The 26,372-nt window shown below is 36.7% G+C and overlaps 1 protein-coding gene across 3 annotated transcripts in view; it reads left to right on the plus strand.

The window, feature by feature from the left end:
- Nucleotides 1–26,372, plus strand: part of CDKAL1 (CDK5 regulatory subunit associated protein 1 like 1) — a 424,899-nt gene that overhangs the window by 326,102 nt on the left and 72,425 nt on the right. For all 3 annotated transcript variants that reach the window (XM_030041838.1, XM_030041837.2, XM_041118316.1), the window contains exon 13: nucleotides 6,207–6,269. In XM_030041838.1, coding sequence (XP_029897698.1) covers nucleotides 6,207–6,269 — 63 coding nt within the window. The remainder of the gene's footprint in view (nucleotides 1–6,206; nucleotides 6,270–26,372) is intronic.

Here is a 26,372-nt window from a genome sequence, read left to right on the forward strand (position 1 = left end):
GGTTGGAGTAGTTGCTACATCTCTCTCTGGTGTTTTGCCAAGTAACTCTTTGGAGATTAAAGTTAGGCCAGTCGGTGTCTGTAGATAGGGTGCTCCCCACTCCATTATGTTTTATAAAAGTTTGGAGTTTGGAACTACCCTAGGCCTTTGTAGTTTTGAGATCACAGATGTAACGTGGGGGAAGAGAAAGACACAGCTTCGTTATTGGTCAGAAAACGTGTGTTGCTGAAGTTAGAGAATGCCATAACACAAAAGGCATTAGACATGCTGTTTCAGAAAAGAAAGTTCCAATCTCATGGTTTTCGCTCTTGCATCTATTATGCTGCAGCCTCTGTGCTTTTAGTAATACTGGGGAAAAAAACGGTGAAAATACTTGCAAAGCTGCTTCATTCTTCTCCTGGAGTCTGTCAAAGTTGTAGTTAAATTCTACCTTGGCTCATGAAGTTTAATGTGGTTTTAACTCTAAATTATGTAATCCATTAGATACTACACAAGCAGGTAATAACGTGGTTTTCCAGACTTGTTGGAAGGAAAAACAATGTTGCTCTTGGTTGTTAGCACGCTCAAGTGTTTGAGATGCTTTATAAGCTCTAAATTACATAAGGGTCCTGTGGCAAAATAAAATATTATTTTAATTCTGATCAGCAGTATGTAAAAGAGAAATGGGGGAGAAGATGGTTGGTGAGGGAAGAGAACTGAAATAAAGACATTCATCTCGTTGCCTTGACACATGTTACTATTCACTGTGATCAAGAAGGAAAAGAAGAACATTTGAATGGAAACAGATATGGGTCCCTGTTACTGAAGGCAGCCCCATATACTGGAGGGTTTTTAAATTATGGAAACAGAAAAACAAAAGCAGGAGAACTTTGCTGATGATATATTGAGGCTGACACCTTCAGTGGAACTGGTAGAATCTGCAGATGTGTCGCGGTATTAGGCTGAATTTATTAAGAACCTTGAAGGTGAAAATAGACTTTTTAAAACTAAAAGTTGAGTCTAAAGGAAACTAGTGATAACTTCATATTGGGGAGTAATTTTGTCCCTTTTATTCCCAGATGAAAATCTGAGAATACTTCATTTAAGCTGCTTCTAAGTAATCTGCATTAAAAATACCTCGTTGATACTGTAATTCTCCTTCATGATAAACATTGTAGACCTATACCGGCTTAAAAGGAAAACAAAGAAGTTTTAGGCTACATTAATATCATCTGAAAGACAGGTAATTATCACCTGAGTACGAAAAAAGGATCACCAGAGAAGTGCATGTGTGCGCCTACGATGTTTAGTATTTGGTATAGTTACTTCATTTCTAAACTTACTTTTCTAAAGTATTTTCTATTTGTAAAAATGTATTGTTAGGATACCCTTACCTTTACCCTATTTTCACACCATTATTTGAAAAAAAAAAAAAAATTAAATTCAGCTTTATTTTTCTGAAGTAGTCAACACAAAATTTTATGCTGGTTAATTTGTGCAGAAAATATTTGAAACAGTTTTAGAGATTCATCCTGTGTGGGGTTTTTTTTGTTTGGTTGTTTTTTTACATTCTACCTATTCGTTCTTTAACTGATTATTTCCTATCAGAAGTAGGACAATAACCCACAGTGTAGTCCACTTAAAGCAGTAGAAAAAGTTTCATTATGGCTAAATATCAATGCACAAGAAAAAAAGAGTAAAAACACCAAGGTCACTAATTCTTGGCTTTATTGGTATATAATTCTGCATGTGTTCTAAAAGGATCCTTTATTGTTACTGTACTTCAAGCATATAATATGCATCTCAGATGACCAATGTCCCTTTAAAAAAATGTCAATAGTTAAAAGAGCAAAGTATGTGTTACTTCCATGTATGCTTACAGGGGGGAAATAATGAAATTATGGTAATGTGTTGTTTTCTCACTACTAACATTGTCTGTTTATGTTGTCATACGAAACATCGTTAGTTGATGTTGGTTTCTGGTTCTTATTTTTACAACTGCGTGTTGAACGCTACCTGTCTTTTGAGAAGCACTTAATACCTTATGTGTATTTTAGTAACAAGCTTGAAATAATTCACTTACAAAAGTATTGCTTTACCTAGGGAAACACTGCTGTCCCAGCATACTTATGTGTACATGCATTTATGATTTTACAGTATTTAATTCAGTCCTGCAGCAGCACTTTAATCCAGTCTTTATCAAGCTTTCACATACTTTTCCAGCTAAAGATAGAAATAAAAAGTATCTCCATTGTGTCTCCCATATAATGCAGCATTTTAAAAACTTACTGAAACAGAAAAGTGAAAAATTGGTTTTACGGTCATATTCATATATGTTTAGTGGCCCACATTAGCATACTATCTGAATGTATGTCTTTATCTCATCTCCCTAAACTTGTTTCTTTAAGTGTGATGAACTAAGTACTATGGGTTTAAAATTTAGATCAGTGCATGACTGAGTCATCAGAATTTTGTAACCTAACAAAATCTCTGCTTCCGTAAAGCGCGCACACACACATACATACATACATCTATTGGGGAACCTTCTGTCCAGAGTCTTGCTTGTAAATTTAGGAGGGTCTTGCTGGGCTCCCACAGACTCCAACATGTGAACAGTTGCACACAGCAGTGATGCAGGCAGCACCCTCCACCCAGGGAAAGCCCTTCCTTCTGTATTAATAGGGTACTGCTCTGCGGTTCCCCAGATGGCCTGCTACTACTGCTTTAAAAAAAATCCCCACTTCATATGCCACTGCTTGCTTTGATGCACGAGTAGGAAATTGTGCAGTTCTCGGACTCATGTTTTACTGGTCCTGTTAGTCATACAATATTTATCTGAAGTGATACATGACTCTGTCCTGTTGGCAAACCAATACTGGAAAAGTTTGTAGAGGAATAGTGTATCTCTGGCTTGTTACATGTCAGATGCTCTCGCACCAAAATTATGTACAGCCAGACTGAGTATTGCAAGTAACCCACCACCAAGAGTAACTTGGTTTAAGGAAATGTTCTGTGGTCACTGAACATAGGCTGTATCAATATAGGGCAAGCCTAAGAGAAGGATGGAAATAAGCTACGAGTCTGATGTTGCTATCTGACTTCTAAGAGGTCTTTTCATTTTTGGAAATACCCTGTGCTAATTTGTATGGTGACTTTGGAAGGACTTGATTTTTTTTCAGAAAGATAATAAATTTAAGTATATCCTGTGCAGATCTGTGAGGATGTTTGAAAGCGATACTGCTGCTGTACCTGGAACAGCACGATGGGACTGTACATTTGCCTAAGTTCAGAAGGGGTTTTTGAGTGTCTTTTTACCATGTGATTTTGACAGCATTATTGGTACAGAACAAAGGAATGGGGAATCAGAACACAAAAAGGGAAGAGCAGGAAGACGGGGGAAGAAAAATATTTTTATATTGGTCAAGAGAGTACTTGAAAGGGATGTTGGACTAAGCTGAGGAGGGAGAAGTAAGAGTATGAAGCTGTGTCAGGGAAAGAAATTCTAGGGAGATGCATGTAAATAGGCAGTTTTGGGACTGAAATAGTCCACTTGAGGCAATAAAGAAGAAAGAGCTTTTGTGCTCCTTATTTTCCTCTGTCACATCTAGACATGGGGAGGCCTGCTTTACTCTGTGCTTTACACTCTTTACAGGTGAGCTGAGAATCATGCCTTTTCTTCATGTAAAAAACTTATTATTAATACTGTGTGGCTAATGCCTGCTGTAGGAGTTGAAGGGCTTACCATTATAGCAGCATGAATTCCTTGTCCTTTTATTAGTCTCTGTGTTCTGAAATGTTTTATATTTCTGTTTTTTGGAGATCTGAGTTAAGTTGAACTTGGTGTTCTAGAAAGACACAAATTATCACTAAGCAACCTTAACTCTGTGCTTAAGACATTTTTGTCTCTGTATATTCAGAGTTCCTACAAAGTAGTCAAATGCTGTTTCAATTTAGATCAGCTAAGCATATGGGACATCCTGGGAGTTTCGGGGCAGCATTTTTTCACGTGCATCTCCAGAAGTTTCATTCCATGTTCCGCTGTGTCATGAATTCCCAGCATTTCCCCAGTCAGGAGCATTTTGGTTTTGTACAAAAAGCAAAACTTCTACCTTTTGTGGAAAGATAGGAAAGAAACCATAATTTCCTATAATAAAAAGTGGAAGACTATGTCTATGTGTTGTGCAAGGGAAGCCATCTTCATTCTTCATCTCGTGTAGCTAAGTGTATAAATAGCATTTCAGCCAGAGTCTGAGGGTAAAGAATAGGACAGTTTCTGTCATATAGCTTTACTGAGTTATTAAAGCTATTGCAATAAAAATGCTCAAAAGCACTTTGTGTGCAGTCAAAATGGATACAAGATAAATAGTCTTTGGTAAGAAAAAGCAAGAATTAGACTTTTTCTGGATTTTGTAGCTTTTTTTTCCTAGAAAGATTAGTGGAAGTCTCCAGATTCCAAACTAAAATGCTTTTGTCAATTTCTTGCATGATTCTACATTAAATTAGTTTTTTTTAAGCAACCTTCTAAATAATCATTTTGGTATCTCTTTTCAATTTATTATCATATTTCTCCAAATCCTTTTTATAGTATTTTAAGCACTTTCACTGTGTATAACTGTACTACCAGGAAAGAAGTCATTGTATGATGGTGATGGAATTTGGGTTGTGCTACCTGATGCTTTCATTTCAGTGGGGTTTTTCCCATTGGAAATAAAAGAGGTATTAATGGGGGTTAGAGGGCGAAGGTTCCTCTACTAAGGGAGATCTTTTCTTTGGCAAAGGCATGTTCGATTGCTGAGAAAGCTTATACTAACAGAAATGTCTTTTTTAATATCAATTCTGTTAGTTTTAAATCCCCTTAGTAAACTCAGAGAAACAAGTCCTGTTAGGTATTACTTCTGGTAATTGAACAGAATTGTCTATAACAGAAGTAACCTTCTCATACTGAAAACAAAATTTATTGTTCCTTTTTGAAGAGGGACAGTGACTAAAAAATTATTTTCTTGACTCTTTAGAGGTCGTAACTAAAACATATGTAGGGACCTCACAGACGTAGTAATATTAATCTGATACCTTTAATGACTCAGAAATATCCATCTGTCATAAATTTGTACTAGTAACTAAAGTTATAGCTTTTATGACTAAGTTGCTGCATCTGAACTTTTCACTGAAAATTGTGTAAAGAAAGAAAATACATAGTTCGTTTTGCATAATCAAAAATTACTAAATTGTCCTACAGTTTCCAGAAGTTAAAATAAATACTGCAGTCATGCAGCTGCCTATTTGGTTTCCAGCATGCTGGAAACATGAACATATCCTCCCAGTTTAGTTGGAAAACTACTTTCGCAGAATTGATGGCTAAAATAAGACAACGGTACAGACTACAAGCAAGGAGTTCCTGTAGCTGTCTCCCCTTTACACATTATTCAACACGCAATGCTTTGCCTCCCCAAGCTATGAGATAGGTCAACGTTGATTTTGACATAATAAAACTTTGAACTTATTTGTGACTCATCCCTGCATTAAAGTTGAAGAGTGCTCTTCTCCTCTCCCTGCCCCCCCTCCATAGGATGGAGCTGAGAGATTCTATTTAACATCTGCTGAAATCACTGAAAGCTCTTCCATTGATTTCAGAAGAAGCTGGATTAAGCACGTTTTGTCTTTGAACTTTGCTCTTAACAGAAGTTTTTTTCCCTTTGCCTTGGCATTAAATGGCATACCACCTATTAATTTTCCACAATCAAGGCAATGAGAGTATTAGCATCAAAAGAAATCGAAAAATAATAAATGATTCTTCTTAAACTGACTTCCTTTAAACCTAATCTGCTGTAAAGCGAGACTGCATGTACATGCTAGAATAGTAGACAAGTCTTTGCAAGATTGGAGCCTAATCTTCAAGTTTTGTTATCTGTATTCTAAGACATTATTTATAATTTATTGTGCAGAAATTAAAACAAATCTGAATTGTTTACACATTCTACTGATGTTGCATAGATTAGTGTTTATTATTTACTACGGATATGTTCTTAATATTGTTAATATATATGTTAATTATTTCCTGTGATATTTAATATCCTTAATCTGCATACACTGCTCTTCATACCTACAGTTCCATTTACAAAGTGGGGAGAGAATGTGTTTGTACCTGCATACAGCTTTTTAAATCAGTAGTCTCTTTCTTTTTGCTTTAACTTTTCTAATACGGTTTATTTATTAATATTACTTTTCAGAAAAAACAGAGAACAAAGGATCTGTCCCAGCTGTTTCATTCATACAATCCATATGATCATAAGGTAAGAAAAAATATACTACCTATGTTTGTTGTTAAAAGTAATTCCAAACATTCGTGATAACTATATTTCATGTTTAATGCAAAAATGAGAGGAAATGATAAAATTGAAAGCACTAGGGTATTCATGTTCCTTAAATTATGCTATCATATAAATGTTTCTTTGTTTCTTCAAGCCAAGCTTGAAAAGCTGCATTTTCTGATTTGTGAAACCAATGACTCACATTAACCTCATAGAAGTATAATTTATAGACTGACACTAAATCCTGCAAAATGACCATATGTGGTATCAGATTCCCCTCTTTTTTTTTTCCTCACTATTTAGAAACTGTGTTGCCCTTGAGTATGTTGCTTAACCTGTTGTGTCAATTAGGCCCTGAGATACATGATACTAATGAATTATCTATTGATTCTGGAAGCATCATTGGAAGAGGCTGCTTTGCTAACGGCCTGATGGTTGTCTGGGGGAAGAAGAAACACGCATCATCATTATAACTTGATCCTTATTTGTAAAGTCTGGGAACCCTGGTTAAAAAAACCCTTGTTTGTTATATCCATACTATAGGGTAAGAAAAGAAGGTCACTTCCCTAAAGACATTGCAATGTGAAATAAAAAATTAAAGCTGTTACAAGAAGATTGGAGAACGAGGAGACACAGATCACAGCACTTCTGTGCTATAACTATGTCATGGGGGTTTTGTAGACATTATGCAAAAGAGAGCATTAAGCAGCAGACCGAAGGAGAGTTAAGTAGGTTTGTAAATATTTTGGGGGAGTTCCTCCTATCTTGGATGCATCTGTGGGCATGTTTTTTTAAGCAAGTGCACTAAATCCTTTAACAATTTGTCAGCAGTATGAGATGACTGTCTTTGCTGCTTCTGTTTTGCAAAGCATGTGTGATTTTGCAAGTATCCATTTCAAAAAAGAAAGATTTGAAATGTTTTTTTGTTTAGATATTTCAAAGGAAAGTTCTGAACTGTACTCCTTCTTTTCCTGGCTGTGTAGCAAATAGCTATACATTGAAAAAATTAGCTAGGTTTTATATGTGGGGGAAGAAGGTGGCCGAAGTGTATATGTATGTGCACCTATCTCTGTGTATGAACACATGCGTGTATGTGTGTAACTACACATATGTCAATGAGAAAGAAATACATTGTGTAAATACTGATGGATTCAATTCATAAGGTAGATTGTTGCTATGAGAGTTCCATAGTTACCAGCAACTTGAAAATTTACAGTTTTTAAAAAACCATTGTCAAACAGTAGGTATATTCTATAATATTAACTATTATATATCATTTCAAGTTAAATCCATCACTTCGAAGTACTTTTTATAGATAGACTTGCATTATTTACAAGGGTTGGTAAAGCAGATATTAAGGGCCTGTGAAAATTGCGAAACATGAAGAATAAAGGAAATTAGTGTGACAAGATTTTGAATGGGATCATTGCTTTTTTGAGTTGAAGCATTTTAAGGTAAATGTAATAGTAAGTCAATTAAGATCTAATAAGGAGAAGCAACTGATGAACCAGAAGCTTTTGATATTCCTCTCCATGTCTACATTCTCCTGTGCCAAACACTTTTTATTCATAGTACAAGGAAATTCCATTATTCTTTTATTAGCACACTTTTAATGGAGCCTGGCCATTTGTAACTCCTGCTGCCTTCCTGCTCATATCCTTTGTGGCATTATATCAAAGTATCCTCAAATGATTTTGGCTTCAGTTGTGAAGACTTGTGCACTCTTTACAAATTAGTCATCAGGCAAAGTGGAATTGAATATAAATGCTTAGATATATTCCCTTTTGATCTTTGTTTTAAGACCTTTAATAAATTATTAAAAGTAGCACAATTGTTTGATGAGTGATTTTTGAAGCTCCACACTTCTGCTGCTTCCAAGCACATTCTACATATATATCTGAGAGTAAAACAGGGAAAAAAGTACAAATGACAGTTTATTAAAAGGATGATCTTTCCTTATTTTCCTTTTGACAGAGAACATATTCCTTCTGCTAACTACTTCCTATTTGTAGTGGCTGCAACAAATTCACTGCAGATTTCTTGCTCTGTGTGCTTTTACTTTCCACCTCAGCTGCCAATATCACAATTGTTGCAGACCAGAGGAGGGCATTTAATTTTTATATTAAATGTAACACTAATCACCATTAGTTGAAAATACAGTTATTTCAAGGGGAGGTCTGTAGTAGTTTTACTCTAGTTCTGTTTTGTTTGATTTACATGGCAGAAAGGTTGGTTGGTTGGCGGGGGGGGGGGAGTGTTTGCTATTTTGTAGATTATTTGCAGTAAGCGTAAAAAGGGGATTTTATGATGGCTTTGTGAAAGTGTTGGTGATGCAGGATCATGGCATGAATTACTTGAATAACTGGCTTCCAGGATTCTTAGTTGGTTGATTAAAACGTTTTTCTCTGAGAACCTTTCTGAAGTAGAAAAGAGGTAACCTTAAATAAGTTGGAGCTTCGTAGTAGTTAAATGTAAAAAGGAAGCTCATGAACTACAGTGGCTGGAACAAGACTGTCTACTGAGATTTGATATTATTTCATCCTGTTTTGATGGGATATTGCACAGAAAAGAGAAAAATCAATCAGAAAATGTTTATTCTTCCAAGTTTGTGCTTCACTCACTAAATCAGAAAGTGATGTTTTGACGGAGTAACTACACTAACCTTACTATATTTATGCTTGGTCAGGAGACCAGTAGCTATTAGAAATAGCAGCTATTCCTGGAAATTTTACCTCAATATATGTTTGCCTATCTAGTGTAGGTTACTGCATCCTGGAAGACATTTTAAATGTTTGTGCTCCTGCGTTCCCAGGTGAAAAGCCAGCTCTTTTATGGAGGGGGAAAGCAAGGATTTCCTTTTCCTTCCAATTCCAGGTGTGGAGTCTTGTATCTAGTGAGGCCTTAATTCAGCAGCAGAAGGGGCAGAGCTTTCAAATTCTTCTGTGCAGAAGGGTTGGAAAAGTGGGAAATATTCTGTCTCTGCTGATAGCAAGGGAGGAGTAGTTAAGGTCCTGTGTTCTTTAATGCCTAAATATTTATAGTTTACTATCTAGTTGCCCTTCTCATTGTTCAGATGGAACCATACAACAGCAAATCTCAAAAATTGCCCTTTAGCTGTATATTTATCCTACCCAGGGGGATTTGATCCCGTTCTTTCACCTAGTATCACCGTAGTGCTTGCAGACCCTCAGACTATGGAACCTTTCAGATACTGTGCCACTGACAAAGCTCATTATAGCATCAGTCTTGAATGCCTGGCAAATATATTGAATTCTTGATGTCAGACACATACAAGAAGCTCACTTTTCTCAGATTTTTGTTGTTGTTGTTGTTAAAATGAATAAATATCTTCTAAAATTCATTCTTTCCAAAAATAAATTATTATTTAGGAAAGGCTGAGATATATCTTGATTATGAAAAGCTGTTCCAGGTGGGTGTTTGCCATTTGTTCAAACTCATTTCAGTTAGTATGTGTAAAAATACATAGAACTCTATTTGTAGACGAAGCCATTCCTTGTTCTGAAATACTTGCTTTTTCCTGTGTTTATGTAGAGTAGGAGTGTGTATAGTCTGGCTTTCTTGAGAGTCAAGTTCTGACTGCTGTGTAACTTCTCTAGTTAGCAACAGAACAGCTCTTCCAATTATATGTACAGTTTATCTTTTTCTAGGACCATCAGAAAAGTAAGATAAAAATGACATCCTCATAAAGCAGTACCAGCAAAGGTTTTAGTGATTTAAAATTAAAAAGAAGATAATTGAGGAGTGGTTTGATTTTTTTTACCCTTAGTTGTAATCTGGCCAATTTTCTGCTAGCTTATTTAATGAAAGATTATGTTTGCACACAAGTAATTTCTGCTGACTCTTTTTTCTGTGTCCACTGTGAGGTCCCACACTGCCCACAGCAAGAGTTTTATTCTGTCTGCAGTGGACGTTTAACTCCCTACAGTATCTTTCTCCCGAATGATGTTTGCCTTTTAAAACTTGTGACCCAGTTTTTTGAAAGCTATTAAGGCAGTTGTGATAGCGGGTTACCTGGTCAAAACAACAGGTTTGAGAATCTTAATATGAGCTTCAGGGTCCAATATGCAGCAAGTGTCCAAATTCAGCAGCACAGAGCTCTAGTTCCCTTTCTTCATTTTGTCAGATGAGTTAAGTATTCAGTCTAGCCCTGGAGCAATTGTTTAAAATGATAATCCTCAATTTATGCTCTGCAAAAGAATGTTTTTACATATAGTAAACACAGTATAGCGGAACTACTATTCATTTTGCTGTACTGCCTTCTTGAGAGGATAGCCAGAAAGAGAGACCTTAGGGCATGTCCATACATGCCTCTGGCAGCATTGTACTGTTACAGCGAGAAATCCTCTGAGAGTTGTGCTTAAAACTCAGCTCTGGATTCGTTTCTGCCTTTTGTAACCTGAATCTCTTGCTCAAGAATAGGGCATGATCTGTGAAAAAATAAGGTCATGTCTTACAGCATTAGTGATTTATTTTAGCATATACTGTGTCCAACCAAGTAAGAAATAAAGTCAATGTTCATGTGATTTGAAAAGAGGTTTTGAGAGATTTCCAAGTTGAAAGTCCTCAGGATTAAAAAAATAAATTACTATTTCAAAATGTGCTCTAATTGACGCAATACTACTTAAAATAATTGTAAAATCTTTAAGCCTCATGCTTTAAAATGTTCTTTATTAGTATGTTCTGGAAATGTTAAAACACTCAGAAAACTGGAATCCCATAGACAATGCCTGTGTGATTGTCAAGTTGTTGGACCGTTGTATTAAGGTACACAACTAAGTGACAAAAAGCTTTCTTTTTTTGTTGGCTAGCTCTTAGTCAGGTAGGCAGTTTCGGGAGGCAGGGTGGTGTCCTGTATTCTGTTGGCTTTGATAAAGGTAGATATGTGCATAACTGATTCAAGGAAGATTAATAACAAGATTATGTATGGCTATCCTTGAAGTTAAGGTGCTAATGGCTGCTGTCACTTACAGACTTACCATGATAATTGTTTTTAACCAATTATTTCAATAGTGCACTTTTGCTCCAATTTTTAACAGAAAATAAATAATCTAATGTCAGCATCCTTAAACTGTGGTTGTAGGGCACCTCTTTCTTCTGCTGGGTTCTGTAGCTCCTCTGGAGAGCTTTAGCATTTTTAATTCAGAAAAATTTTCATAATGAAACAGACAGAAGCCACTGTCAAACATGTAGGATCTCTTGGCACTGCCTGTGGAGGCAGATCTGTGTGGTCTAAGTGGTTTTCATTGACAATAACACAAAATATTCATAGCAATGCCCAAGGCTGTGGCATTGCCTGGAAGTCATCATGGGCACCTGTGTGCAGCATGAAGTATTCAAAAGCAAGAGGAAAGTCCCAGGTAAGGGGTGAGCGTTTGGAGTCAGTTGGCTTCTGGTAGCAAAACCTGTCAAGTCCTGCAGTCCTTCCAGTCCCTGTGCTGTAGCTGTTGGCCTCTGGGGACCACAGGCTACGGCAGGGCATGGAGGGTGCGGTGGTGGCACCGAGAACCAGCAAAGCTGTCTTTGCCGTGGTGAGGATTGCTTAGTTAAACAGCAGAAAGAGGGGCAGATGGGAAGTTAAGCGCTTCTGTTGGGACCAGTTTTCCTACCAGTGAGCTGCTTGCTTTCATTTTTCTCTGATGTTCAGGGAAGCTGTACCTTCTGTGCATCCTTCACAAATAAGCAAAACTGAACAAAAGAAATTCTGATGTCTACTGAAAGAAACAACTCTAAAACGCCTGATAACGGCTAACTTTCTAATGGCAGGCATCACCATACTGGTCTGTTAATTAGATCCTGAAAACTGTTTTTGAAGGTGTGTCTGCACTGTGGTATGATGTGATTGCATGAGAGGGCATGTAAATTGCAATGTTGGGCACTTGTAGAGTTGAAAGTGTTGCTGTGAGAGTAGTTTCTTTAAAAGAAGCTAGTGAAAGACTAAAACATAGTTGCAGCATTAAACATATATGGCAGGTGAGATTTACATCTTTCGGTAATCTATGCTTGTACCTTTTTAGTAGTTCCTGACTCTCAGACTTTGCCATCTTCTACTTTTGTGTTTGTTGCTGGCCATCTTTCATAGCCACCAGCATTAGGAAGTGGTTTGTTTTACATGAGAGTCATGGCAGCTAGTGTGTTTAAGTAAACCTGGTCTGGATGCTTTTTGGAGTCTGGAAATGGGAAATTTCAGAATTGCTGAAAAACACAAGCAATTCTTGTTATTTTTCCAAAGGACAGTAATGTTTCTCAGATATTAGCTCTGTTTTGTAAGATGTGCATGTGCAGTGGAAGTGCTGTGAATGTGTAGGTTTTACTTTTGAGCCAGAAAAAAAGAAAGTAGTTTTGAGGTACTGTCTCAGCCTTCAGATTTTTTGGGTAATGACTTGGGTATAGGATTCTGGAAACTAACAAAAATCCTTTTAACCTGCTTTCCATTTATTTCAGGAACAGCATTGTACTAAATCATAAGGTAACTGTGAGGTTGCAATGCCTGTGATATAAGCCATAGTCTGAATTTCCTAAAGCAGGTGCTTTGAATTGTTCTTCTACAAGATGAAAAGGATTTCTAGGTTATTGCTGAAAAGAGACAGAGCCCCTTGCTATCTCGTGCCTCAAAATAGATTTCAGGTTTAATTTAATAGCTCAGATGTCAGATATGACTGCGTTTTATGGAAATATTCTTATTGTAACCTACATCCATTCTTCTCTTTTCCCTTCCCTCGTGTTCAGAACTGCTTTTTGGAGGACGTTACATAAAGCTGTTTTGTGCTCTTGATATGATGTGAGGCTTCAAAGAAGACTGCTGAAAGAGAAAAGCAATTTCTATTTGGAAGAGCAGTGCAGTGGCCTTGTGCTAATGGCACACTTGAACATTACTTGATGATAGTGAAGAAAATCTAATGGCCTGAAAAGCTCCTGCTTTTTCTTGGCTTAACTCTTAGCTGCATTGAAGTTTATGCCATCTCTAACACAGAGCGAGCTAATATGGAGACAGTTTAGAAATGGCTGTTCAAATACCAGGAATTGTTTCAGGGTTTTGTAGAGAACAGGAGAAGAAACAAGGAAAGCAATGCAACGAAAGGGCTTGCTTCTCTGTTGAATATGCTGTATAGAAAAAGATATCTCTCCTCTGTCTTAATTCTATAGCTGAAACGTTGGGATAAAAGACTTCCAATCTTATTTGAAGTGTATACTGCATCCAGAAAATTTAAAAAAAAAAACAAAAAAAAACCCCCAAAAAACCAAACCCAACTCCTGAATTTATTGCTGTAAAACCAATGGTTTGTTTGTTGGTTTTGTTTTACACAAAACCTAAAATATATACAAACAGGTAGTGTATATATATGCTTAATACTTTGGTTAAAGCTGTATTCAATGTTAGTAAGTTGCTGTACTTGGATATTTAAAGCATTTATCCCTGGCTGATGCTAACTGAATTGTTTGGGGTTGTTACTTCAATATTCAACCAGAAGGGAGGCTTTTCCTGTTTTAGCTTAAACAGGTATTTTTTCTGTCTTTTTAAAATGATCTTTCTAAAAGACAATTAACAGTAGCCTGTCAAATCATGTTTGCATCTATACACAAAGGTAATGCTATATGATGATGCACGAGCTTAGATGTTGAGTGAGGCTTCACAGGTACCAATATATTATGGAAATATCTTCATTAATGATCTTGAGAACAGTTTTAAGAAATAAGCTGATGTAATCTACATATACCCTCCCCTCATGTAAAAACATCTATCCTTTTTTTCAGTTAAATAATCACAAAAATAGTGGTCATTTACTTCACAGTTTTTCTCCTTGGTACAGCATGCAAATGCTACCTGGTATAGCAGGTTGCCTCAGATAAGTATTTTCCACCTCCAAAAAAATATTGAGGTATAAAATGAGAGACAAGTTTTATGGTGACATTAAATAACTGTCATACGAACTCAAGTAAAACAAATTGTTTGAGGCGTATTAATCCTCTTGTTATTTTCCAGAGAAAGGCATTACCTTTTGCTACGTCTTGTATCACTTATGTACCTTGTCCATCGTTACTGTGGTACTGACACAAAAGTATGTAAAAGAAAGGTATTTTAGGTTTTCTAAAATTAGTTGCTGGAACACCCTGACATCACAAAAAGTAAACAGGCCTGGCCCTGTTAAAATTTCCTTTAGGTTCTCTTTAATCTTGCTTTGGCAATGTGACAGAGTGTATAACTAATAGTTCTATGGTCATTTCCAGTTCAGATCAAGTTCGGGTATCTTTCCTTCTCCCATTCCCTAACATCTCATTTGACCTGTATCTCTCTGTGGCTGTGCAGTTTGTAGTGGATTGGATTTCCCAGTTATCTTTCACCTTCTCTCATTTTTTTCCCCTCCCTCTTTCTTTATTCTATTGCCATTTCTCCCCTCCAAAAAAAAGTTTATTTCTTCTCTGTGTAGTCTACCTTCTTTTTTCTGTTTCTTCCTACCTAACTATTCTTTGTTTAATATCTTGTTCAGGTATTAACATTGTATTCTCCTTCATTTACTTTAATTCACCTGCCCTTCCATTTCTCTTGTTTTTTTCCTCTTTATCTTTGTGGACCCTCTTAGTTCTACAGCTGTACTTTGTCATGGCATTAAAGTGGCTGTGGGGAACAGTGTTGCTGTCAAAGGGGAAGGCATCAGTGCAGCAGGTGTAGCAGTGCCTGAGCACAATGTCACCTAAGTGTTCCTATGACCAAGCTCTTGAGCTTGCTTACTTTTAATTAATTACTTATCCAGACATGCAAGTTTGGGGAACTTTGCTAATGGATATGATAACTAGCTTTACGTTCTGTTCCCTGTCTTCTCACTGGAGAACAACAGTTGCTTTTGCTTATAAAATTGCTACAGTCTTTCTGCGTACTTGAATTAATTTGAGATGCTATTTAAAGTTCTAGATGTTAACCAAGTTGGCATCAATGCTTTTATTACCAGAAGATTTTGGGTAATCTTCTGGTACCCAAAATCTTGGGTAAGATTTTGACTTTCTTATGTGGAGTGAACATGCACCATTTACTTTTCTTCTTCCTTATTCCTGTTTAAAAGCTTGTTTTAACGATCCTTTGATATAAAGCTGTGAAGCAGGTGTGTATTTTCTGGCTTAGTGTCTGATAATAAGAGTATGGAAATGTTGATCTCCGTATCCTCTCGTAATATTCTTCTGCATAGCCTTACATATACGTGCGCACACACACGAAAACCCATGATCAACAAAAACTTTGATTTGAGATTCATTCCAAGTGTCAATCCAAGAAACAATCTGGTGTATTTCAAGTAAGTCAGGGAAGGATGGGATCATGTTTTTCCCAGTTCGTAACAAGTCAGCGCTGGCTACAATTCCATCTTCTGCTGTCATTTAAACTCTTGGAACTAGAAACACTCCTTTAGTTTTTACTTTGTTATAATTTCTTCTCTGTACTATATCCCTCTTAAAAGAGTGAAGAAAGGTTAGTTATCATACAGCTGAAAAGACAAGTCTGAGTAAAGTGATGGTGTAAAACTATAGATAGAATTTGGGCTTTAGATTGTTCTGCACAGGAAACTTGTTCTCCTGCTGTCTGTCGGCACAGCGCGGTTAGGCCACTTTCAGCGTGAGCTCAAGTGCTCTGCTTTGAAGGGCAGCTGGAGAAGGAGTCTCAGAATCTGCTAGCAAATGATGTGGATTTTGCATAGTTAATCTGGGTGATTGTCACCTGCAGCAAAGCATCTATTTTAGCTGCCTGTGAAATTCAGGGTTTTTACAAACATGCTCTCAGTGATCTTGCACTCAGTCTGCCTGTGTCTGAGGGAAGGGCTTATGGTCATAGGGGAGAGGGGTTGTTTGTATTCAGATGTAACTAGAAAAACATCCTATGGTTTTTACCAATGCGCGTCCTTTTTGAGAATTGCGGGATGAGCACTGAAGGATGTCCATGCTCTGGTGATTTAGTATGCATGCTTACAGTAAAACTAGCAATGTTCAGTTAAATTACCCAGATATGAACATATACTCTACTTGTGTAAATTAGGGTAGACTTGAAAGACTTCCAAACCTAGTTCAAGGGTTAAGGCTCAGAGTCAGTAGGCTTTGAGTTCACTCTGCAGTGTAGACATACCATGGAGGTTTACGTCCCAGTTGAGGGAGGAAGAAAGCATCTAAAACACATGATTCGATTTCAGCTGTACTTGAGCTTTAGTGTATCAGAAGGAAGGAGTGGTGCTGTCAGGAAGAGAGGTACAAATCTGGATTTTGTTAGAAATGCACATTAACAAAGCATATTTCATTCCTCGAATAGGATATGTTCTTCATATTATTTTTCCTCTGTATTCTGGTATTTTATGAACATAAAATAGTTTTCATCCAAAAAACTGTATCCATCCAACGATGGATAAAATAAATTATCCATCCTTCCATGCATTTTTTGAGGGAAAGGCTCCAGCTTGAGAGGCTTGTATGGCAGCCATCTTCTTTGGAATTTACTTCATCGTTTCAAATTTTGGCAAGATTCCAACATCAAAAAAATAATCTTTCCATGAAGGTGTAACTTCTTTCTGTAATTCTAGAGACTGCCTCTATTTGATTTGCAGTATCTGAAGTATAAGAGGCTTGTGGGGCCAATGGCAAATTTAAGGTTTGGTATCTCATGAACTATCAGGGTAAAAATGGGAGGGTCATATCTCCTTAAAGGAACAGGAGCATTACAATTTCTTTTTGATAAATGTGGCATTTTCTAATATCACTAAAAGCAACTAAGAGATTGATCTTTAAAGATGACATTTTAGTTCATGTAAATGCTGCTTTAGGTCATGTTTAATTTTTCTTTCACCCATTCCTCATACGATCATGATAGTCGTACCTAGTCATCTAGCCTTATAGAAAAAAAGATGGATATGCAAGTAGTTGACAAAGGTCTTTAAAACACAGCACAAGATTTTTTTTCAAAAATATTTTTCTGTGAAATTTGATATATGTAGCACACATAAGAGAGGTGTTGGGATAAAACACTTCAGGTTGCAAATACAAGCAGTTATGCTAACAAATCCTTTATTTCACACTGTCGTGCTTTTTCCAGGAAAAAATTCCTATGTGTTCTTACTGCTGCTAATACTGCTAGCATCATTTATGAGGCATGTGTATGGCAAATTGTGCTCCTTCATGCCTTTTATTTTTACAGGCTTATTTTTTTATATAAAAGGCCTGCTTGGTACAAAACCTTACAAGACATAAGCCATCACTGGTTTACGTTGCAAACCCCAGCCTTGTTTTCCATAGAACATTTGCAGAAAATGTGTAATATAAAGCTAAAAATATGAACCATTTGTAAGTCCTGTGCGGGAACAGACGTTAAATACCAATTTACGTGTCAGACAGACAGTGGCAGCTGCTTTGTTAATGTATGGCACAATCCCATATTAAATCAAATGGCAAGTGCACAGTTTGACAGATACTGTCATCAGTGCAAACATTATTAGACTCATTGAAGAGCTTGCTTTTAATTTTTTATTTAAAGTACATATATTTGGCTTGCAGAGCCTTTCTCAGTCAGAGCCTACAGCTACTTCTTGAGGTTTTTAGCCCAACAAACCCTGATGTGTTTCTGGCTGTTCCTCAGGGGCAGTGCCACGATGTTTATGGCTTCCCCTGCACATCGCACATTAGGGTCTGTGACCAGAAATTCCGTTTGAGAGCACATCACTCTGGATAGCACTCAGTGGTCTTTTCATTTTGATTGATGGCTCTGGTTTTGCACCATCTGGCTTCTGATAGGCTGCATTAATCATATTCTGAACTAAGAAAATCTAGATGGGATTTTTTAATAAGTACATGTACGTGGAAAAGAAAAGTGCATGTATATATGTGTTTGTGTATTTAATTCTTATAGGTTCCAGTCATACAAAAGAGAGCAACAGTCCTGTCGTACAGTTTGTGTTGGGATAAATAGGTCTCCAAATAAATCTCTACTTATGAATGCCCATACTTCAATTTTATTCCTACTGTTTTAACTTTATTTTATTTTGCTTTCTGTCAGCTGTTTATAGTCACTGCCTTATGTTGACATTGTTTTCTGTTAGGAACAGTGGACTTGTCTAGAGCATTTTAGTTGCATCTCAACTGTTTTAAATAAGTCTTAAAATTTCTCTTTCTGCTGCTTTGGTGATATGCTGAAGTTCCTTGCTTCTTTGTAAACATAGCGTGAGATAATGGTTTCTGAAACAGAACGTCATCAGGTCTTAAATTCTATATGTGTAGAACATCTTAAAATTGTCATATTTAAATTCACATCTTAAGGAAAATTTAAGAACCTTAATTAATCATACAATATACAAAAGTCAGTAATTGGCCATATTGAGGGTTTCTTATAGAGTTTGACAAAAGTGTATTTAAGGTATTGTATTGTTGGATTAGCAAAATTAATAGTCTCCCAATACGTATGTAGGAATTAATCAGCCAGCATGCAGTTGTTAAGTGTTCCAGATTTTATTTGGTTTTCTAATTTACAAGTAAGCAGTTATCTATATTCCTTCTCATTAGGTTGCTTTCATTCTGTGATAATTTACAATATGACTTAAGGGAAAAATTTGCCCTATGGTATAACTTGTCACATTGAAGCCATGAGCTGGATGTTAGTTTTCAGAAGCTACTTAATCTCCACCATTTAAATTTTCAAAGACCTTGGGATGAGAAGCTGCCCTGGATTCCCTTCCACCTATACTGCTATGGATATAACACTCCATGAAATGGTGGGCAGACAGCAATACTTTATACTCTTAATAAGAAATCCAGTAAGCGCATTTGCTATGTCCTCAAGTCTAGCATTTACTGGTCACACTGGGTGTGCTTTCTTAGGTGTTCCTCACCAATCAAATGGTGTGGAAGTATCACAGCCACCAATTTTTCATTGACAGCTATAAATTGCATTATTGTTGGGGGGCATGGGGTGGGGTGGGTTTCTGTTTCTTGCTTTGTTTTTACTTTTTTTTGCCCCATTTTCTCTTACTTTTCTTCAATATTGTCATTAGTAGTGCTTGCGGGTACTTTGGAATCTTTTTTTTTTAAATTTATTATTCCCTCTGCTTTGCTTGTGAAAATACCTTAAGAATGAGATACAGAAGAATTCCATGTATAACTTAGAAGTAAGGTGGAGCAACGTTTGTCCATAACCCCACCAACTAAAGCAAAACTTCCTGTCCTGCTTTCATTTCTGCCAGGCTTGATGATGTCTCTGTAGAGTAGATGAGGTTTATTTCGAGACATCTGGCATGAATTCTTTATAATTTAAAGCTGTACTTAGAGTTCAAAACTAATGGCGTGTTAGAAAGTTGTTTGACATACCACAGCAAGAAACAGTTCTTGAGGAAGATTTTAGAAAATTCACTCACTATATTTAATAAAGATGTAAAGCTCCTTAAGGTCTAGCACTGTGCAGATGCTGAGAACACCCTGTCTTACTTTTGTTCGTTTCCACAGTTCTCTGCAAAACTCTGCTTTTCTGTTGTCTAACGAGTTCATGTTTTCTTGTACATTTATTTTAAAGACAAGTCTTGTTTATTTGTTTATAGTGTCACAGCTTTTTAAAATAGACATCTCTGGTTGAGAGAATCATAATTCACCAATAATCTGTGTTAAATTTAAGTATAGATGCTGAAAATTAGGATAAACAAAACCTGCTTAATCATTGTTACAAAAGCACCATCTTTATTTGTGTGCCAAAGAGGATTTTAAAAAAATCTTCACGATGACATTTCTGATCAGACTGTGCCCAGTGTTGAATTACAGTTCTCTAGTAAATCAACAACTGATCTTGAGTAATTTTGCCTTGTGCCTCCCAGATGTAGAACTCCCACCTTATTTTGCCTGAATCATTGTAATTATAGTTTACCTCAGAGACATTATGGAAGTTAAAAAGTTAAAGTCTTGCCAACAGACATAATCAGTTTCTTCTCCTAAGCTCCCTGTTGGCTATTCATAAAAGCCTGGATCCTCAAGCTCGGAAGAAGCTTACAGTATGCATACTGCTCCCCGGTGTTCTCATTATCCAGCTTCCAACCTGGAATAGCAGCATCACCATACAGGCTTGTGGAAACTGGAGCAGCCCAATACCTTGTTGGTAGCAAAAGTCTACAGTGAAAACAACAGCTGTTTATAGTAGCATTCTGCAAATGATCCTCTGAACTTCGTGAGATAGCAGCAAGAATATTCACTCCTGTATTACACTTCAAAACATGAAGGAAAAGGTAAAACATATTTGCAAGTTTCTTCCTGAGAACTGAAAAATCATTGATATTGTCATTTAAACACTGCGATGTAGTGTCAAAAGGTGAGTTCTGGGCCTGCAGGATGGTTAATAGAAATTGCTAAAGTAAAACATTTATACTGTGGATCTCCTTTCATCGCTTTCCAAAGTTGTACCTGCCAGCTTAAGAAAATTGCCCACAACAACTTGTCATCAGTAGATGCAGACTACTGGTGTTTTCATCTGACGACTTTCAGTAAGCAGCTCAATATAAAGAAACTTTATATTACCATATTTTCTGAAATGCAAGGCCTGTCTATGCTTTTCAACTGAACAACTCCAGTCAATCTTATCTTAGTCCATGCAGGTTTGATGACTTAGCTTCTTGAAGTCAATCCCAGTCTATTAATTCTGTAGAAATATGCCCTGCATTGCTGTGGTGATGCTGCATGTTATCTTATTAAATGCCACTGGTTTTTGATTCTGTTTCAATATGGAGAAGAGAGGCAGTTGAATTTTGGGTTGTATTTTGGGGTTGAATTTTTGTTACTTTCTCTTTTTAGTTTTATTGTCACTCCCTATGTTGAAAGAAATCTAAGGAGTAAATACTTTTAAATTTGTTAAGGTTTACCAGCTTCTATATGCATATTCCATTCTTTATGAAGCTTTCCAATTAACAAATCAGCAAATGCGATTACTAAACCTTTTAATGAACTCCTTTCCTGGGCTATTTAATATATTGGTATCTGGTTTTGCTGTTACACTGATTATTAGTAACATTGTGTAAAAGGATAATGTTGATTTATTGTAGGATGTTTGGGTTTTGAAAACAGGTATCATTGGTAGTTATTTTTTAAAATTCTGCTTGTTTGTAGTTAAAAATCTACAGGATTTGCTATGAATAATAATCTGGGAGAGTGTACACTTGAAGATTTTTAAAATTCTTTCAGAGGATTCTTACTTCTGTGAGACTACATACACGGTTTTGGTGCTTTCAAACTCCTTTATAAATACTGTCTTTGAGTAATTCCTTTTCTTGTGATGCGTGTAGTTTTGAGGGGAGGGGGAGCCCTTTATCCATTGTATTCTGTGGGTACGTAGCATACATTTGTTAATGGTTGGCAACTGTGTACGTGATGCAAGCTCTGTGTGTCTGGTAAGAAATTGGGCCTGTACATCAAATCATTTCATGGAAGTAGGGAAAGTGAAAGTACTTACTGTAAAACCTTTGTAATGCCTCATATCTAAATCAAAGTAATACAATTATTCATATTGGAAATAGGATAATGTTATTGCCAAGAAAGCTATTTTGTCTTTAGTGGTAGATAGTATGCCATTATATCGCATGCATATACATCATTTCTGTTGAGAATACTCAAAATTATCTTTAGAAAGAGATATGCTGTGCTTTGGTGCATCTTTTTCCTTCACTACAGCTTACTGTGGTTCTGAGAATGTAATTCCATAAAAAGAAAAACCTAGAGCCAATGAGAAGAGAAAGTTAATTACCAATGAATATCTGTGTGTGCGTATTATTGTGGCAGTTGTGATTTTTGAGGAACAGTCTTCTCTTTCAGAATCTTGCCAAAATCCCAGTTCCACTGAAATATTTAGAATAAGGTATCAGCCTGTTTTCTTCTGGAAAGTAAGATAGCTTTTGGCTTCCAAGCTGAACCCTATAAATTATCCAGAATTAAAAATCACTAGCAGCTTATTTGTGAGAAAAAATGAATTTGCATTCCATAGGAAAAATATCAGGCATGTGGGGATGAATGAATGTGTGGAGAAGACTTGACTGACATGTATTTGTGTGTCTAAGTCAAATACCAGTCAGAAGTTACAGTTCTGCTGTATTTCCTCAGCAGTGAACAACAAAGTGACAACTGCTGTGGTACTCAGGCACCATCTGTCTTGTGAACCCTGCCATTCTGTTTGTGCCTGAATATGATAGATTTTACCTTATTTCTTCAAGAAAATAAAAATAGTACTTAATCTACAGTTCAAAAGCTGGATAAATTCCAAGTGAGGCTCTGTTAGTAGTGATATCCCTTGTCTCTGGGGGTGTAAATTTGGGCTTACACCTAAGTGTGTGTATATAAATATTACAGATTTATTGCTATGTGTGCTGTGCTATGCCACAAATACAAGTCTGTATACAAACATGCTATATAACAAAAACTCTTTTTAACAAGCACTGTAATTTGTATCCACAATATAGTAATTAGTTTTAACTTACATATCTACAATTGAAGACTTTAAAGGTATTCTACTGATCGGGGGGCTGAGAAGGGACCAAAGTAGACTTTTATTTGGTTTAGTATTTTGAATTCCTCTTTGCTGGTAGTATGTTGTGGACAGTGTCTTTAGGTATTTTTCATTTTAATTTCAGCATGGTGAGATTTGAAATTACTCCATAATTTTTTAAATGCAACCTTCCTGTTTTCTTCCATGTAAACAAAATTCATTTAGGCTAGGTTGCCTTTTTCCAGAATGCCCAGTGAAGTTGTATTTTTCTGGCTGTCTGACTGCTGCTTTTTCCACTTTCAAACATTTTCCTCGTCTTCAGTTTTGTTAGTGTTTAACCGTACTCGTAGTCTCAGCCTCTGAATTATTATGCTGCACCACTTTCACGGTTTAATACATTGGACAGCAGCAAAAGTACCTGAAAGCCAGCTGGCTCTGTGCACGGCTTTGTCTTACAAAGAGTCTAATGAATAGGCACTTAAAAATTGCAACCAAAAGTCTGCACGTCTCTGCAGAAACTTAAAGCACCTGCTTCACTTTTTAATTTTATCATTTTTATAAAGTCTACACATTCATAGTCTTTCTGTCAGAGATACAGGATCTCCAGCATTAATTAAAGATCACGTTGTGCCTTGAGAAAAGGTGACCTCACGTAAAAGACTTAATTATTTTTAAACACTTTATTTTAAGAAAGTGATACCCACACTGAAACTGTTTGCAGTGAACATGCATAATGAAAGCAGCGTGTAAAGCCGTGAATCCCAGTTATATGGTGCTTGGGTTTATGTACCAAATGACAGCAACCTGTATCTAAGAGCTGAACACAAGCTATCTTATGAAATTGGATACCCTATCCGTAAAGAAAAGAAAGCTTTTGTAATGGCACAAATATACCAGATACGGCATCATTACCTTCATTACCTTTGTCAGTCACTTAAAATTTTTTGCTGAAAATTTTGTGAATACTTTTTCATCTTGAAAGTGTCTGTTTAGTACACTAAACGAAGTATTTTTCTTACACAAGTGAAAGAAGCCCTTTATTGTTCTTGAAAGTTTTAAAAAATATTATAAGAATTTCATACAGGAATTGCTGGGGGAGCAGATTGTTTTGAAGGATAATATGTTTTCAGATGTGATTTTCTTGCTCTTCACGCACAGTTGTGTATCTGCAATAGGTGCTGTTCCCAGTGGAGCAGGGAGGGTGAGAGAGAGGTAGAGATAGTGCAGGGCTCTTTCTGGATCTCCATAAAAAGGCCCAACAACAACTGGCTGAATAAAATAGCGACCTTAATAAGATAGAATAAAAAGAGAGGTAGAGGTAGTGAGTCACTTCAGATGCTGATAACCCCATGTTCATGCAGCATCGAACAGAGCCCAGATGGGTTTTCCCACAGCATGCCGCACGCATCCCGCCCGTGGAGAGGATCCCTCTGGGGTCCAGAAAGGAGCAAAAATTATTCCTTTAATACACCTAGATCTCCTGTTTTAAAAACCACAAAAGAGTCTTGCCACCTTTTACTGCTTTTCCTTTAAAGTATTCTACAAAGTAGAACTTGTGCCTATATATGTTATATGCTGTCTCTGCTCTCAATGAAATATTTCAGGTATGGAAACCCTAGAAAAAGTGCTAGTGATCAAAGGAGCAGCGTTGCAAATGCAGTCAGTTAAAAAAAAAGGGGGGGGGGGGAGGGGAAGAAGCTTAAAAACACCACAGAACCATTGTAGTCACTAATAACCACATAGGACTTTTTTAATGTCTGGCCCCTCTCCTCAAAAAGTGGTGTGAATGGGGAAATGCCCTTGTAAATGGTGCAACTCATATAAACATTGTTTATGAATAGCAAGATGAATGTGCCTTCAGATATACCTCAAGAGACTTATATATAAGAAAATCAGCAAGTGAAGAAACAAAGGCTTAAAAAAAGAAGAAACAGTCCTACCAGACTCAATGTCTGCTTCACTTGGAGGAAAGACATAAATATTTTTTGCCACATAACACTGAAAAATGTGTGATGAATGTAGCAACTGTAAAACCTTCATTGTTCCTTCAGCTAAAACAAACAGAATGTGTAATTAGTTGGCTGCTTCTGCCTAATCCTAAATCCCAAGAAGATTATGTGCCATTTGAATCATCGTCTACCTGTTTTTTACAGGCATGTTTCAGTTGTTCCAAATCATCTCCATGTTTGCACGCACCAAACCTCTGCAAAGCAATAGAAAACAGTTAATGCTGCCCTGACATGCTGCATTTAGGTAGTTAAAGGGGAGCCTCCTGCTGTGCTTGTATTTCATTGGCTTAAAGCCATACCAGTGATTTCCGGATTTTTAAAGTATTTTTGTCACAGCCTTCAACTTTGTACGCTTGGTGTTATAGGTGAATCTCAGTACTAATTTTATTTTGGTTTTTTTATTCCTGCTTTATGAGGCAGTTAATCCATTGTAATTTGTATCTTCTGAAGTAAAAATCACTTCCAGTTAATTGCAGTACACAAGGTAAAATTGTTTTGGTTTTATATTTGCAAGGTAAAATTAAATATAAACTCTTTTTGTGGATGCACAGTAAATTACTGATTTTATTTCTATGTCAGAATGAGAGAAAGATTGCATTAGATCTAATATAATCTGAAATCTTGTTTTAACTGGAAGGACTCTTGAAGGAGAACACCTTTAAAGACATTGCTTGGTTTTTTTGTCTTTTTATATAAAATTTCCATGAAAGTCCATTTTCCTCTTCTGCACCATCTTGTCCAAGTTTAACTGTTGTATATTTTAATGAGTATTCAGACCTCTGCTGCCTCAGAAAAGCCCAAGGTGGTTCACTGGCCGTTCATAAACCTCATGCAGAGAACATATGAACACAGCACCGCCCTGATTGTTTTCACAAACGCAGAGTCATGGACAAGGAAGTTTGTTGCAGTCATGTACCAAATGTCAAATATGCAGGTCAAAGCAATAGTTCTGAGCTTGGTCACAACTGTCTGAAAACCTCAGCTAAATGCCACTGTGGAGTTGCAGATCACTGTAGAGGACACATGCAGTAGTCCCACAATTTCCATGCATTTCTACAAGAAGAAAATCTTGGATGGAGAATGTGGGAAAGTCCATCAAAGCCAGTGAAGTTCATCTCTGTAGAACCAGTGTTAAATAAGCCTCGTCCTGGTCAGGCCATGTGCCTTGTGCTGTTCTGTAAAGCTTTCTGGATAAAGATGACTTCAAAGTTCATAGAGACAGTCTGTATGCAGAGATAATGTCTTTTATTAGACAAATTGCTACTGTTAGAAAAACCAGACAAACTCTGTTGAAAGCTCCTCTGTTTCTCCCAACTGTATCAGCTAATCTCATTTTATTTAAAAAAAAAAAAAAAAGGTTTACCCTATGAACTTTGCTTTTCTTGTATCCTTAGACCATTGTGGCTACACCACCACTATTTTAAAATCGACAGAAGGGTAGGGTATAGCTACCCATTTCATTTACTTCGATGTTCTGAGCCATCTTGAATTTCCTGAGCTATGCTATAGCTTAAGATGACAAAACCGAGTTTTAGAGGAACAAGGAGGATTCTCTGATTCCTACCTTGCTGCTTTCTTATGAAGTAT

This window comes from Aquila chrysaetos, chromosome 18, assembly GCF_900496995.4.
Source record: "Aquila chrysaetos chrysaetos chromosome 18, bAquChr1.4, whole genome shotgun sequence".
Taxonomy (NCBI): domain Eukaryota; kingdom Metazoa; phylum Chordata; class Aves; order Accipitriformes; family Accipitridae; genus Aquila; species Aquila chrysaetos.